Below are 16374 nucleotides of genomic sequence, written 5' to 3' on the forward strand. Positions count from 1 at the left end.
TGCTGAGGGAATTAGATTAGGAAATGAGACACTTAAAGTAGTAAAGGAGTTTTGCTATTTGGGGAGCAAAATAACTGATGATGGTCGAAGTAGAGAGGATATAAAAGTAGACTGGCAATGGCAAGGAAAGCATTTCTGAACAAGAGAAATTTGTTAACATCGAGTATAGATTTAAGTGTCAGGAAGTCATTTCTGAAAGTATTTGTATGGAGTGTAGCCATGTATGGAAGTGAAACATGGACGATAAATAGTTTGGACAAGAAGAGAATAGAAGCTTTCGAAATGTGGTGCTACAGAAGAATGTTGAAGATTAGATGGGTAGATCACATAACTAATGAGGAAGTATTCAATAGGGTTGGGGAGAAGAGAAGTTTGTGGCACAACTTGACCAGAAGAAGGGATTGGTTGGTAGGACATGTCCTGAGGCATCAAGGGATCACCAATTTAGTACTGGAGGGCAGCGTGGAGGGTAAAAATCGTAGAGGGAGACCAAGAGATGAATACACTAAGCAGATTCAGAAGGATGTAGGTTGCAGTAGGTACTGGGAGATGAAAAAGCTTGCACTGGATAGAGTGGCATGGAGAGCTGCATCAAACCAGTCTCAGGACTGAAGACCACAACAACAACAGAAAACTCCTATCCAAGACTGTTGCATCTGCCAACAATTTATGCTTTATAAAAGATTATTCTGTTCCCTGATGCATTAATTCATTGTGTTCTGATGACCCCATCATGAAGGAAAAACTTCAGGAATGTTTAGCAGACCAAGGTACACATTAATAAAGCAAAACAGCTGTCAGAAGCTGCATTCTTAACAAATTGTGATTAAATCCCAAAGAACTGTAAGTATGTACAAAAATTAAAAATAAAACCACATTTTTATTGCCTATGAAGCCAGGTTTATTAATGTAACATTAAATACATCTGCTGCCTTTTCCAACTTTATAATATTATTTCATTAGTATCAGTATTCCATTCCATTGATTTTCAAGTTGTATGGACATCATGATATTGTTAACATCTATGCATCAAAAATTAGTAAGTTATTTATTTGTAGGTATAAATACCACACTATTCATCACTCTCTGCTTCATAAAATCTGATCAAAATGATGGTAACCATCAAGGCATTTGGGGCAATAAATATTAGATTCCGGTACACATTTTCATATACCAGTGCTATGTATTCAGCCGCATTAGTCTGGACACCTAACTCCTTGTCCATGTTTACTGCAATCTCGTAAATGTGATTTCAGATTTTCTCACAGGAAATAACCCAAAGAAGTGATGATGTGTGACTTGATGGACCAGGGAATGGAATCTCATTCTACACTCCAGCATCAAAGAACATAAGTTAAACATTTCCACACTGAAATGATACAATACTGCATCCTGCTGAACCAGTCAAAGTGCCTATGCTCTAACAACTAAAGCAGCAGATGATAATCAAGACAGAAACTTAATGCATTCTTTCATAAAATTAACAGTCTGCACTTATTCCAGACACATTCAAGACTCCATCTGTATACAGTTTCCCAACTGCTCATTTACCATCTGCATTTGTTCAGTAGAGAATTCCCTACTTTCCATTTAATTGTTACATCTTTTCAGAAAATAACCCTATACAGAACAAAAAACAGCAAAGTGTATCGAGATATCATATATAGCAGTCAGAGGAAGACATAAAAAATAATGCAAAAGCAGAAGCTTGAGGCTTGGTGGAAATAAGAACCATTCTCCAAATTTCATCAGAAATTTTGTAAGTCTGTACATAAAATACCAGTAGTGCATGATATAAAAAATTGAAGTAAAACAGCATGGGTGCAATGAATTCCTGGCATTTGTACATCTAAATAGTAAAACATCAATACACAAGGAGATGTAGATTACTCCATACCAGTGAACTTGCACATTTTCTGTAAATTATAAAAACCTGTAGTAACTTGGGAAGACATAACCCAATTGACATGAAAGCTGAGTACCACAATTATGTTGTTCCCACAGTAGTGAAACACAAAATTAACAAGCTAAACATTTATAAAAACCATAGGTTCTGCAGACCATTTTTGTCATCTGCACATAGCAGACAACTGGATGTCTGAGAGTAGGATCTCCACTCCCCAAGACCATCCACATCGCAACTCAACTTTGACAGCAAGAGGGAGGCCAACATGATCTTCATTCTATGAGAAATGGCCCAATTGTTCTTCACAAATAACCTGGCATCACAATACCTGGTCAGAAGAGGACAACGGAGAAAACGGTCCAGTCATGCTCTGCGTTGCTGTAGAATGACTGCTCATGCCCAGCTGTAGAATTATATCACCACTCACACTCTCACCTCCCAGTGCTCTGCACTGCAAGGGGGTAGGGGGGAGAGGGGAGGGGGACTGTTGTGACTTCACACCCAGACAGTGGTCAACAGTGTGCAATTACCTCTTAGTCACTGGTTCTTGGATTTGTGTTTTTTATCTTTGTAGTACAGCATGCTTTCACTTGGTTCTTTGTACCTACTCGTGTTAATGCTTTGTTCATTTGTTCAGTGATTTATTCAATAAAATACTGTACTTTCACTCTTCGACAACGCACTTGATAAAAGTGAGCTATGTTTAGGAGAGAGTGAAAGCATTTGCATCTGGTAACTTAAAAAAGAATATTTCTAGTTTCTTCCTTACAGTTTTTTTTAACTGAATTGTTTAAGGAATAATCCACATCACAATTCTAATGTTAAGTTTAACAAATATACAGGGTGTCCCAGCTATCTTGTCCACCCAAAATATCTCTGGAACAATAACAGCTATTGGAAAACGACTTTCAGGGGTATCAATGTAGGGCTGGGGCCCATGAATGTACATATTCGTAAACATTCTAAAACGAAAGCATATGTGTTTTTTAACACAAACTTATGTTTTTTTAAATGGACCTCCTATATTTTTTCTTAAGCAATCCATAGCGTAACAAAGCACGTACACAATGGCGTTGATTGCATCGCAATATTCCCATTACATCCCGAGATATTGAGACGCGAAGTTGACACTTGAAACACCCGACATGCGCTGCCAGCGCACGTCCTTAGGCTCAGGCGTGAACCGCATGCTGCCCGTAATCGCGATGTGATTGCCATGTGTAATCGCACCTCCATACTTATCAAGAGGGACACTTACTTGTCAATCACATCGCGATTACGGGCAGCATGGGGTTCACGCCTGAGCCTCAGGACGTGCACTGGCAGCACGTCAAGCATCAACTTCACGTCTCAATATCTCGGGATGTAATGGGAATATTGCGATGTAATCAATGCCATTGTGTATGTGCTTTGTCATGCTATGGATTGCTGAAGAAAAAATATAGGAGGTCCATTTAAAAAAACATAAGTTTGTGTTAAAAAACACATATGCTTTCGTTTTAGAATGTTTCCAAATATGCACATTCATGGGCCCCAGCCCTACATTGATACCGCTGAAAGTCGTTTTCCAATAGCTGTTATTGTTCCAGAGATATTTTGGGTGGACAAGATAGCTGGGACACCCTGTATATTATTCAGAGACAGAAGGTTTTGAAATCATATGCACCATTTACACTGGATAGCATTTATACAGTAGCCAATATACACTTATTTTAATACAATGACAAAATTAAAATGGATCACCAAAGGTATAAAAATCTCCAATGCTAAGAAAAGGCAGCTACATAAGGAACTAAGACATAATAATAAATTGAATTTATTGAATATGTTAAACAATACAAAAGTACATTTAAGAAAGTTGTCAAAGCAGCAAAGCAAATGACAAATAATAAATTAATCTTAAAGCATGAGAATAAATCAAAGGCAGTGTGGTCAGTTGTAAAACATGAATTAGGTATCAAAGCCTCGAGACACGGAATTAGTACAATTAAGCTTGAAGATGAGATCATTGTAGTTCCGGCTCAGATTTCAGAATGCTTCAATGAGTTCTTCTTTAATGTAGTGAAACCAGAGGTTAATGTTGCAGATTATGAGAACAATATATGTCCCTTTGGACTAAATCATAATTCTGAATGCCTCACAAAATTAAAAACAGCTTCAACAATAGATGTAGAAAAAAATATATTAAAACTAAAAAACAAAAATTTGCAGGTTGGGATGGAATACCAGCAAAAGTTCTTAAATTTGTGTGTAAAATAATAGGATACCCACTATCTAAAATAATAAACCAATCTTTTGAACAAGGAAGCTTCACAGAGGAAGTATGCAGAAGTAAAACCGTTGCTCAAAAAAGGGTCAAGAGAGGATGTGGGGAATTATTGTCCCATCTCCCTCCTTCCAGTCCTATCAAAAATCTTTGAAAATGCTGCTGCTATGCAGATTCGAAATTTTATGGAGAAATGTGATATTATTACAGAAAACCAATTTGGTTTCCAGCGTGGCAAAAGTACTATTTATGCAATTAACAAGTTTATCAACAAGATCAGCACATCATTAGACAACCATAATGAAGCTGCAGGAATCTTTTGTGATCTCACAAAAGCCTTTGACTCTGTAAATCATGCACTGCTCATCTATAAGCTTGACAAATATGGGATCAAGGGTAATGTTCTAAATTGGCTTACTTCATACTTATCAAATAGGAAACAAAGAGTGATTGTCTCATCAAATGCAGAAAATTACTATTCAAAATGGAAAACAGTAGCCCAAGGTGTCCCTCAAAGCTCAATTCTGGGACCTATTTTGTTTTTGTTCTATGTAAATGATTTACTGAACAATATAAATGCTCCATCGATTTTATTTGCATATGACACATCTGTATTATTTGGAAACCAGGAGTCAGAAAACATCCCTCTCTACATAACAAACAAAATGAACAAACTAGAAACATGATTCCAACTGAATGGATTAAGACTGAACAGCCCCAAAACCCACATGGTCCAATTCAGAACAAAACAGTCAAAGCCCCAAGAAATTAAAATAACTCATAAAAAGCAGGATATAGAAGAAGTGGATTCTGTGAAGTTTTTAGGGTTAAACCTAGATAAAAATTTAAATTGGAATAAACATGTTAAATTATGTAGCTTTGCATTTGCTATGCCATATTAGCTGGTGCAACAGACATGAATACAAGGAAAATTGCATACTACAGCTACTTTCAATCAGTTGTAAGGTATGGTATTATTTTTTGGGGAAATTCAAGCAATATATTGTGCATACTAAAGTTACAGAAAAGAATAATAAGGAACATGTGTACTGCCCATCCAAGGACATCACACGCCCACTATTTGAAAAACAACAGTTATTAACAGTTCCCTCCTTATACATCTATGATATTATTATCTTTCTACACAGCAATTTAGAGTTATTCGAGAAAAACTGTTTCAATCACACGTATAACATGAGAAACAAAGACAATTTTACGCTTCCCACTCATCGCTTAAACCTATATGTGCACTCTCCTCAGTAATGTCAATGAAAATTCATAACAAGCTAAAAGGAAAGAATGTTCTCAGTATGAACCTAGAGACACTGAAAACAAAGCTATATGATATACTTGTCAAACACTGCTACTACACTGTTGAGGAGTTCATGAAGGATGAACTGAACATTTGAGCAGGATAAATTTACATATAGTCTTGTGTGTAAATGTAGCTGTCCTTCACAAAAGGGAGGAAAGAAAAATAAAAGTTTATATTAATGTTAAAATTAGGCCTAAGTTGTGTTATCCATTTTTTTGACGTGTCTCCTGTACACTAATCATATGATTAGAAATTGTATGTTATGAGACGAATAAAACACTATTCACTATTCACTATGTGATCAAAAGTATTTGGACACCCACAAAAACATAGGTTTTTCATATTAGGTACATTGTGCAGCCACCTACTGCCAGGTACTCCATAACAGTGACCTCAGTAGTTATTAGACATTGTGAAAGAGCGGAATGGGGCACTCTGTGGAACTCACAGACTTCAAACGTTGTTAGGTGATTGGGTGTCACTTGAGTCATACATCTGTACGTGAGATTTCCACACTCGTAATCATCCTATGGTCCACTTTTTCCGATGTGATAGTGAAGTGGAAACGTGAAGGGACACGTACAGCACAAAAGCGTTCAGGCCGACCTCGTCTGCTGACTGACAGAAACTGTCGACAGTTGAAGATGTTTGTAATGTGTAATACGCAGACATCTATTCAGACCATCACACAGGAATTCCAAACTGCATCACGATCCCCTGCAAGTACTATGACAGTTAGGCGGAAGATCAGAAAACGTGGATTTCATGATGGAGCAGCTGCTCATAAGCCACACATCATGCCGGTAAATGCCAAACAGCACCTCGCTTGGTGTAAGGAGCATAAATTGAACTCTGGAAAAACGTTGTGTGGAGTGACAAATCATAGTACACACTGTGGCGATCTGATGGCAGGGTGTGGGTATGGCGAATGCCAAGTGAACATCATCTGCCAGCATGTGTAGTGCCAACAGTGAAATTCGAAGGCAGTGGCATTACGGTGTGGTCCTGTTTTTCATGGAGGGGCCTTGCACACATTGTGGTCTTGCACAGCACTATCACAGCTCAGGCCTACACTGATGTTTTAAGCACCTTCTTGCTTCCCATTGTTGGAGAGCAATTCAGGAATGGCAACTGTATCTTTCAACATGATTAAGCACCTGTTCATAATGCACGGCCTGTGGCAGAGTGGTTACACAACAATAACATCCCTCTAATGGACTGGCCTGTACAGAGTCCTGACCTGAATCCTATAGAACACCTTTGAGATGTTTTGGAACACCGACTTTGTGCCAGGCCTCACCAACTGACTTCGATGTCTCTCCTCAGTGCAGCACTCCATGAAGAATGGGCTGTCATTCCCAAGGAACCTTCCAGCATCTGATTGAACATATGCCTGCAAGAGTGGAAGCTGTCATCAAGGCTAAGGGTGGTTCAACACCATACTGAATTCCAGCATTACTGATGGAGGGTGATACGAACATGTAAGTCATAGTCAGCTAGATGTCCTGATACTTTTGATCACATAGTGTATGTATATAAACTAATCAATAGACAGAAATTTCCTCTTTACTTACTTGCCATCAATGTGAATGATGATGTCAGAATAATAACCTGCTACATCATCCTTGTTTTTTCTGTGCCTGAACACTGGTGTAACTGGCAACAGCTCTGCATATTTATTCTTGTCGTCTAGTAGCTCCAAGAATGATAACACACTCATGAATCCTGCAGAAATAAATTAAACACACATTATGTTAATAAATGAGAACAACAATTCATAACCGAAAATAATTCATAACTCAAATAATATGCATTGACAGAAGAAAAATCGTAACACTAAAAAATAATTAATATAGAGTAATGAAATTTTGGGAATACATTTGTCTAGATAACAATTTAAGCTATTAACATTGAACGATCACAGGTCAATATAAGTGCAAGATAAGCCATATGGTGGTACATTAAAAACTGGTGTATTCAGTAGAATGTTGAATGCAAGCACAAAAACATGCATGCATTGCATTGCATTGTACATGTGCCAGTTGTCAGTTTGTGGGATGGAGTTCTATACCAGTTGCATATAGTCAATACAGGGACTGTCAATGCTGGTTGCGAGTGGCACTGGAGTTGTCGTCTGACAATGTTCCATACGTGCTCAATTGGAAACACAGTTGGTGATGAGTGGATCAAGCCACCATGTTAACACTCTGTAGAGCATGTTGGGTTTCAACAATGGTATGTGGGTGAGCATTATCGTGTTGGAAAACACCCCCTGGAATACTGTTCATGAATTGCAGCACAACAGGTCAAATTGTCAGATCTGTGTACAAACTTGCAGTCAGGGTGCAAGGGATAACCACGACAAAGCTCCTGCTGTCATATGAAATGGCACCGCAGACCATAACTCCAGGTGTAGGTCCAGTCTATCCAGCATGCAGACAGGTTGCTTGCAGGTCCTCAACTGGCCTCTTCCTAACCAACAAATGGTCATCACTGGCACCAAGACTGAAGTAGCTTTCATCAGAAAACACAAAAGTAACTGATTTGCAACTGCTACTCAAACTGCTACTGCTGATGCAGTTCAATGTGTCAGAGCCATACCCCGTACATCACCGTCTTCCCTCTCAGTAGCACCAAGTGGCCATCTGGAGCCCGGTCTTCTTGCGATTCTATATTCTCGTGACCACTGCTGCCAGCAATCATGTACCATGGAAGAAGGGAACTTTCTGTTTCTCATAGCCCTATTACACAACCTCGTTCAAACTCAGTGAGGTGTTGATAATGGTGTCTTTGTCACCTTACAGGCATTCTTGACTAACATCAACTTACAACATCCAATCTCAAAGGTAAGTAATGGTAACAGCTGTTACAGCATGAATTTAAAGCAAACCCGATTTGCATCATCCTAGTGGCACTACTAGCACCAGCCTTGGGCGACTACCGTGCAATTTGAATAGATATCATTTTTCAGATGTAATACACACCTACCAACTTTCATTTATGTCACACAACTCCTTCTTTGTGTTGTGTTTTTTTCTATCAGTGTATCATACAATAAGGAAAGATACGCTTTTAATTCTGCAGTGTGGTTTCAGTTGTCTGAGACTGCAGACGTGTGTGAGTTGAGTTTGCATGTGTGTGTATGTGTGTGTATGCGTGTCTATTGTTGACAAAGGCCTTAATGACCAAAGGCTACAACTGTGTGAATCTTTTTGTTGTGCTTATCGCGACTCAGCATCTCCATTATACGGTGAGCAGCAACATTCCTTGTCTAATATTGTCAATATGAGTAGTGTGTATTGAGTTCCTCCATCTTATTGTTTCCAGGGAAACATGCTCCAGCTGATCTGTATTCTGCTTTCTGTTGTAGAAAGGTGTAAACAAGAGGCAACAATTACCCCTGGCCCTAGTTGCTCATTGATAACACCATCTTGACGTCCAAAAGATACCCATAATTTGAAAGTAAATCTATGGTCATTAAATTACATTTTATGATGTAATGGGGTGACTTTTTCTATTATATGTTAGCCTACCAACTCTCCATGCAACAGCATACAGTAATTACATTAATGATAAGAGTGCAATTGCATATTTATCAAAATGACCAGAAGCACAAAGCACTGCTATCACAATGCCCCAGCAACTGAGTGATGGCTTACAAATCAGCCTCAGGTTTATATGAATGGAATGCCCGTTATTCTATTTCTGTTTGTAAAACTGGTGGCCTTTTCTCAAATTACATCAGTATATCTTGACTGTTCTGCTTGTACTTGTTAACATGTGTAATTACAGAAAAAGATGTGTCAATGTACCGTGTAAACAAGAGGCAACAATTACCCCTGGCCCTAGTTGCTCATTGATAACACCATCTTGACCTCCAAAAGATACCCATAATTTGAAAGTAAATCTATGGTCATTAAATTACATTTTATGATGTAATGGGGTGACTTTTTCTATTATATGTTAGCCTACCAACTCTTCATGCAACAGCATACAGTAATTACATTAATGATAAGAGAGCAATTGCATATTTATCAAAATGACCAGAAGCACAAAGCACTGCTATCACAATGCCCCAGCAACTGAGTGATGGCTTACAAATCAGCCTCAGGTTTATATGAATGGAATGCCCGTTATTCTATTTCTGCTTGTAAAACTGGTGGCCTTTTCTCAAATTACATCAGTATATCTTGACTGTTCTGCTTGTACTTGTTAACATGTGTAATTACAGAAAAAGATGTGTCAATGTACCAATAGCTGTCTAATATCAACAAATATTTTATGAAGTATATAATTTTTATCATTTGGAGTACACCATGACCACTACAGTTAAAAAAGTGGTGTTTATTTCTAGACTAGTGAACCATCCTGAGGTAACACTAGATATCTACATCTGGATGACTTGTCTGACATAGCAGTAATTTTATTGACAGGCCACTGCATAGAGTTAAAAAAATTCAGAGAATGATATTAGGTAAGAGAATATAATAACTTTCATGTAACAAACATTTAAGCAGCGCACACAAAGAAAGTTCTCTGGAGGCACAAATGTTATCTATTCCACATTTAATTGGCATTTGAAATGACAATTCATAACTACGATGAGAGCTGCGAGATACCACACCTACCTGTCCGCCCAGCTGCAGTGTCAGCAAGGTGCAGTCTGCCTAACAAAACTGAGTTCAGCAGGAGCTACGGTCACCTTCTGGCAGTCCTATACAAGCACCACTCTTGCACAATCTACATTTTCTGTGTGAGCTTTTCCCACTGTTTCCAATGTAACGTCACTATGAAGCACCCTCTGCTATGCACAATTAGTACGAAGCACCGTCCAGCTTGAAACACATACCAACCACACTCTGGCACACTACATCAGTATACAGCACCCTCTGCCAAGTGACACTGGTACAAAGAATCCTCCGCCACATAACATCGTTACAAATCACCCTGTGCCACATAAACTTGGCAGGAAGCACCGTTCGCCACACAGCATTGGTACAAAAAGTGCCCTCTGCCAAGTAACATTGGTATGAAGTGCCTTCTGCCAAGTAACATTGGTATGAAATGCACTCTGCTGTGTAACATTGGTATGAAGTGCCCTCTGCCATGTAACATCAGTTGAAAGCAGCCGCTGCCATGTAACTTTGGTACAAAGCACCCTTTATCATGCAACACTGGTACGAAGCAATCTCTGCATACAACACTGGTATGAAGAACCCTCGCACACAACGTTAGTACAAAACACTCTCTGCATGTAACATCGGTACCAAGCACTCTCTTCAACATAACTTTGGTACCAAGTATTTTCTGCCACATAACGGTGCGTATAGAGTACTGTATGACCAACTGCAGTTCCAAGAAGTTCTGCCAGTCACCACTTGATGACAATGGCATCATTTTCACAGTGCCGAGAGACTTTAATTCATCATACTTCAGCCAACTGGCATGAAATATTTATAAATCATATACATAAAACTTCCTCACAAATCAACCTGTCTATTACTGAAAACCACATTAAAATCACTATGGTAGCTCTTGAGATTAGCCTGAACTGACAGAACCATGGCCGGGGACTTCAGTTGATATATGTATGGATAGAAGACAGAAGAAGGTAGATAGAAGACGACAGAATCATTTCTATATTTTCAGATCACTGCGTTGCACTGGATGGCCAGTGGCAATGCAAAGCACTTCTGGAAAACAGTGACCTGAAGATGGCCACTTGAAATGGTCAGAACTTGTAAACTGAACATACAGATGAGACTTTATCCAGAAATAAAAATTAGTTTCAAAGTGATGAGATATTGTACTGAATTCTAGCTATCTGAAGTCCCATACTCAACAAATTGTTTTCAGTATGTGCCTTTTGAAAACCATGTGTGAGTTGCATTAAGTGAACTAACACTTTCAGTGGGAAAGTAGATTCCTTGAAACATTTTCAGGAAAAAAAAAAATCAAACAACATTTTTTCTGGTATATTTAACTTAAAATAATCTCCAAGGAGGGTAATACTATATTTAAATGGCAGCTACCAGGAAACCTTTAGTCTGTTAACTAGTTCACAGTTCATACATTTCATTCTCAACTGAATCGTCAAATTGTCTCCTCTTGCTATTAGTTATTTATTTTAGTGTGACATAATGAAGGTATGCTATGGCTTCCCTGATTAAAAAATAAATAAGTAAAAGAATGAATAAAAATAAAATAAAATATATCCTTTGATTGATGGTGATTTGACTGTGCTTCCATGTTCAGTTGGCACATTTACTTTTGATATGTACTCATTGTTAACAATATATACATTTCTGCAATCGTCAGAGATGATGAGTGGGTGTAATCAACAATGAGAGTTGTTTCTATGTTGGAGTGATATTGATGTAATATGCATAAAATTGTGATATTGAAGACACTAATCTTATTCAGTTTTTCTTTTTTTCCTCAAACTCCATGACACCATGCGAGGCAAAGCTAATTCATCATCGAATCACTACATAATTCACAGAATAATGATAACAGATTTTTTAAAAGGAAAAAAACCACAAATACACGATTTGAAATGATATACAAGTAAATTATACATCAGACTACTATGAGGAGCTCTCGTACAGAATAGAAGCACTGGCACCCCAAAAAGCCCTTGCTTTAGGCTACAAAAACAGAATCTGCAGAACTTCTGTTCATTGTTTAAGGAAGTAATATCCAGGTGCAAATAGTTTTCATGAGCGGCTGCTGCAATTACTTTTGAATGAAACCACATTATCAACCAGAAATTGTCTAAGAGAATATATTTACAGGAATAGTAGAGTTAGAATTCTAAGATGCTCAAACATTATCTTGCGTGGATTTTGTGAAATGACATGTTACAGTTGTACCATGCTGGGAATGTTGGGGGATGAGAAAGTGATGGTGACAGGCCATGGGGCCCAGGGCAAACCCTTAACAGTCACATAGAATTTTTATTAACCTCGATACATTATGTAGTGAGGCCCATGTGCCTCTCTCCATTTTTCTGGCTGGTGCTGATGAATGGGCAGTGGCTTCCCCCCGTAACTGCTGAGCCAATGCCCTGTGTTGCTGAGACTGGGAGCCTTTGGAGACCATGGCCAATTATGTCAGCGGCACTATGTGTTGGGCTGTAATGGCGTTTTGCTCAGGCAATGGCTCCTCAGCCCTACACGCAGCCACACTGGAGGCAGATGGACTGTACTGTGCACACTGCCCTGGACAGGAGTCAGATTGTGGCTGCCACTGTGGCACCAGGTCCCACTATGAACTCAGCATCAGTAATAGCAGGCACGGGCAACAGGTCAGCACAGTCCAGTCTCGAATCCAGGGCTGCTACAAGTTGTGCCCAGTTGTCTCGCTGTCCAGCGTGGTTCTGGCTTTGTGGTAGTGCTCCTGATCCCTGCCTTAAAAATCCAGACTTCTTTATATGGCTCTGGTGCCCATTTGTTTCATTAAAATCTAGGACCTAGTCAAGTTTGCATAACAGGAGATTCACTCTGGTATGGGGACAGGAATGCTACACACTTAATGCTCAACTTGACAATCGTCGCTTCACAATTCAAGGTGCATATTTACTGTGACCCATATATTGCCACACTAACAGCTACCAACCCATAGCTGTTAATGCAAAGCTCTATGGCAGCTTCCACACTACTTCTCTGAACTATTGCTAAAGACTTATAATTTTTTGTCTGAAGACTGGGTAGTGGCCCTACACAGTGAAAGGCTCTAATACACAATGAGTACTTTGTGCATCCAGAACTTAGGTCCCAATTTATAATTAAATTGGAAGTATTGACAGGAGGCAGTACACTTTTTCTTCACAGAGAGATGAGTATAATTAAAATAATCAAGATGTTTAATAAAACAATTTTTGTGTGACAATGAAAACACTCAGTTTTTGACAATATAGTGTAATTGGATAGATGAAAAATCTACTCACCAAGCTGCAGCAGAACACACACATAAAAGAATGTTATAATTCAGCAAGCTTTGAGAGCCAGTGGCTCCTTCTTCCAAATGGTAAGAGGAGGGGTGAAGGAAAAGGAAATCCAAAAGCTAACCCTTTTCCTAGACCTCTCCAGTTTTTTTCCTTTATCACTCTTCCTTTCTCTTCAACCCTTCTGCTGCAAGGAGAAGCCATTGGCTCAGAAAGCTTTCCTAATTATAACCTTCTTTTCTGTGTGTTCTGCCGCCACTTGGTGAGTAGATTTTTTTGTCTATCCAGTTACATTACACAATTTGTGTGGTTACTCCAACCCCGGATGAGGACAATCCTGAATACAGAACAAGCTGCATACATTAGCTCCACACCAGCTGTTGAGCTACTGTGTGTGGCTTCCCTGTTCTCAGAAGGCAGATACAGTTATACAGAATAAGTCTCTCAATAACCTGTATCTGGGGCTTTAGGATGTAGCACCACTACACAACATGTACACAAAATAATAAATGAAAAGCACCAGTCTGATTTTGTTCTACAGTATTACTTTTATTGTGTTAACCAGTTTACAGCTTACAAGGCCATCTTCAGACATTTATTGAGTATTGTCATTAAAGAAGTTACAATGTTTGTAAACAACACTGGACGAGAAGTTACATGCCTAGATTGAAGCACAGACATACAGTAAGTAACATCTTTGACAGTGTGATAGTAATGCATTGAGAAAATTTTTTTAACAGTAAATAAATAAAAATGGAGTAGACAGGAAAAAACTAACACAAAACAGAAACAGCATGCATACATAACAGTTTCTATTAATAAACAAAAATAATAAAATAAAATAAAGTAAGTGCTTGACAGGGCTACTTCAGGAGGTATAAAACATGGAGAATGATACACAAACCAATTAAAAGAAGAAACAATTATCAATGTAACTACAATTAAAGATTGGTTAGGGTATTAGGGGTATAAGTGAATGTCCTGCGATATTCAAAACGAGATCATTGATCTACTTGATGAAACAAGTGATTCTTTGATTCATGAACAAGTGTCATTTTGTATTAGTACTGTTGATGATTCCTTAATCATCAAAGAAGACTTTATTGGCTTACACGAAACCCACAACACTGAATCACAACCTCTTTTTCATATTTTAAAAGATGTGTTTGCTCGTCTTGATTTGTGAATGGATAACTTAAGAAGACAGTGCTATGATGATGCCTCGAATATGAGAGGTAAGTTCAAAGGACTAAAAAAGTTAGTTTTGGATATACAACCAAAAGCATGTTATGTGCACTGCACTGCTCACAGTTTAGACTTGGCAGTTGTAGACAGTCTCCGCCATCTTACGTATATGATGGCTTTAGCCAAGGACTTAATAAACACTATAAGGGAATCCAACAAAAGGATGAGACTTTTCAGAAGCGTATGCTGTGAGAGCACCAACGACCAAGCTGGTCTATGACCCCTTTGCCTGATTCAATGGACTATGCGAGCTTCTAGTATCTTGAGAATATCGAAAAACTTTGAAGAACTTCTAGAGTTTTTGAAATATTTTCCGCAGAGGACAAAACAGAGGCAGGTTACAAATGTGCAGGCTACCTTGAGTCAATGTTACAATTCAAGACTTATTTCTTTTTACGTCTTTATAGCCATGTAGTGAACCCAGTAGAGGATGTCAATGAAAAAATTCCATGCCCTCAGCTAAGTGTTGCTGATCTGGAAAAAAAAAATTGAGGGCTTGATTTGTATATTGAATGGAAGGCACGATAGTTCTGAACAGTTTTGGGAATTGTGTTTAAAAGAAAAACCTTAACAAGTTGATGATCTTTCGCTTCCTCAGAATCTAAGCATCCCAAAGAAGCATGAAAACAATGAAGCCAGCTCACTGCACACTTTCAAAACCCCAAAGGAATGCTACAAAGCTATTTACACTGAAGTTTGTGAAATGGCACAATCTTGCATTACTGAGCGGTTTGCTTCAACAGGTCTCACACAGGTCATTGCAGGTGAACAAGAGTGCTTGCTTTTAGTAAACAGAGATGAAACAAATTTGGAAAAATCAACTGAGTTTTTCAAAAATGACCTAGACATTGAGAGACTGTGCTTACACTTGAATATGTTAGCTGATATTGCTATTAAAAAACAACTGGTCTTAAAAAACATGCATCATGTAAGAAAGTACATTACACAAGAGTCTGCAATTGGAGAAATGCTATGTGAAGGGCATTAAGCTTCTCCAAGTAGTTGGAATCATGACAGCAACAGAAGAATGATCATTTAGTGCCCTTAGATGTCTGAAGTCATATCTCCGATCAACAATGGGACAGAAGCGATTGAACAACTTGGCTGTTCTTCATGCCCACTGAGATGTTTTGAATGTATTGACTATCTGACCAGTAATCAATGATTTCATATTCAGTAATCCAGTCAGACAGTCGACATTTGCACCTTTCTAAAGACACTAGCCCTAATACTGGCATTTAGAGCAATATTAAAAATCTTTATAAAATAGAGAATTAAATACATACATAATGTTAAATTTTCAGTTTCAAAATATTAGTACTAGTTTAGTACTGTATTACTGTAGTACTGTTTTAGTTATTTCCAAATACTTAAATATTTTTAGGGTATAAGACCGAATTAAAACCCGCTATTTGCATATATTTTCACTGAAAATATTAAGTATACTGTATTAAAGCATTACCTTTGAGATATCATTTTTATTTAATGAACCCTGAGCCTTAATCAAAGTAAGCTTACGTTAGCTATTTCACTTATTAATCAAAGTGCTATTACTGTGCGACAGCAATATCTTATGTTTTATTCTTTTAATGATAGTTTAGGATTTATTTAAATATAATTTCAGTCTTTTCAGAGTTATATATTCACTGCTCTGTAGTAGTCTATAAACATGATTATTATTGTAAATTAAAGTAGCT

General features: G+C 38.1%; 1 protein-coding gene across 1 annotated transcript in view; it reads right to left on the minus strand.

Annotated features, from left to right (window-relative positions):
• The window catches only part of LOC124613995, a 140641-nt gene that overhangs the window by 14005 nt on the left and 110262 nt on the right, over nucleotides 1-16374 (minus strand). The window contains exon 3 of the mRNA XM_047142796.1: nucleotides 7062-7212. Within this exon, the coding sequence (XP_046998752.1) occupies nucleotides 7062-7212 (151 nt within the window). The remainder of the gene's footprint in view (nucleotides 1-7061; nucleotides 7213-16374) is intronic.

Source organism: Schistocerca americana, chromosome 1 (genome assembly GCF_021461395.2).
Source record: "Schistocerca americana isolate TAMUIC-IGC-003095 chromosome 1, iqSchAmer2.1, whole genome shotgun sequence".
In the NCBI taxonomy this organism is placed as follows: domain Eukaryota; kingdom Metazoa; phylum Arthropoda; class Insecta; order Orthoptera; family Acrididae; genus Schistocerca; species Schistocerca americana.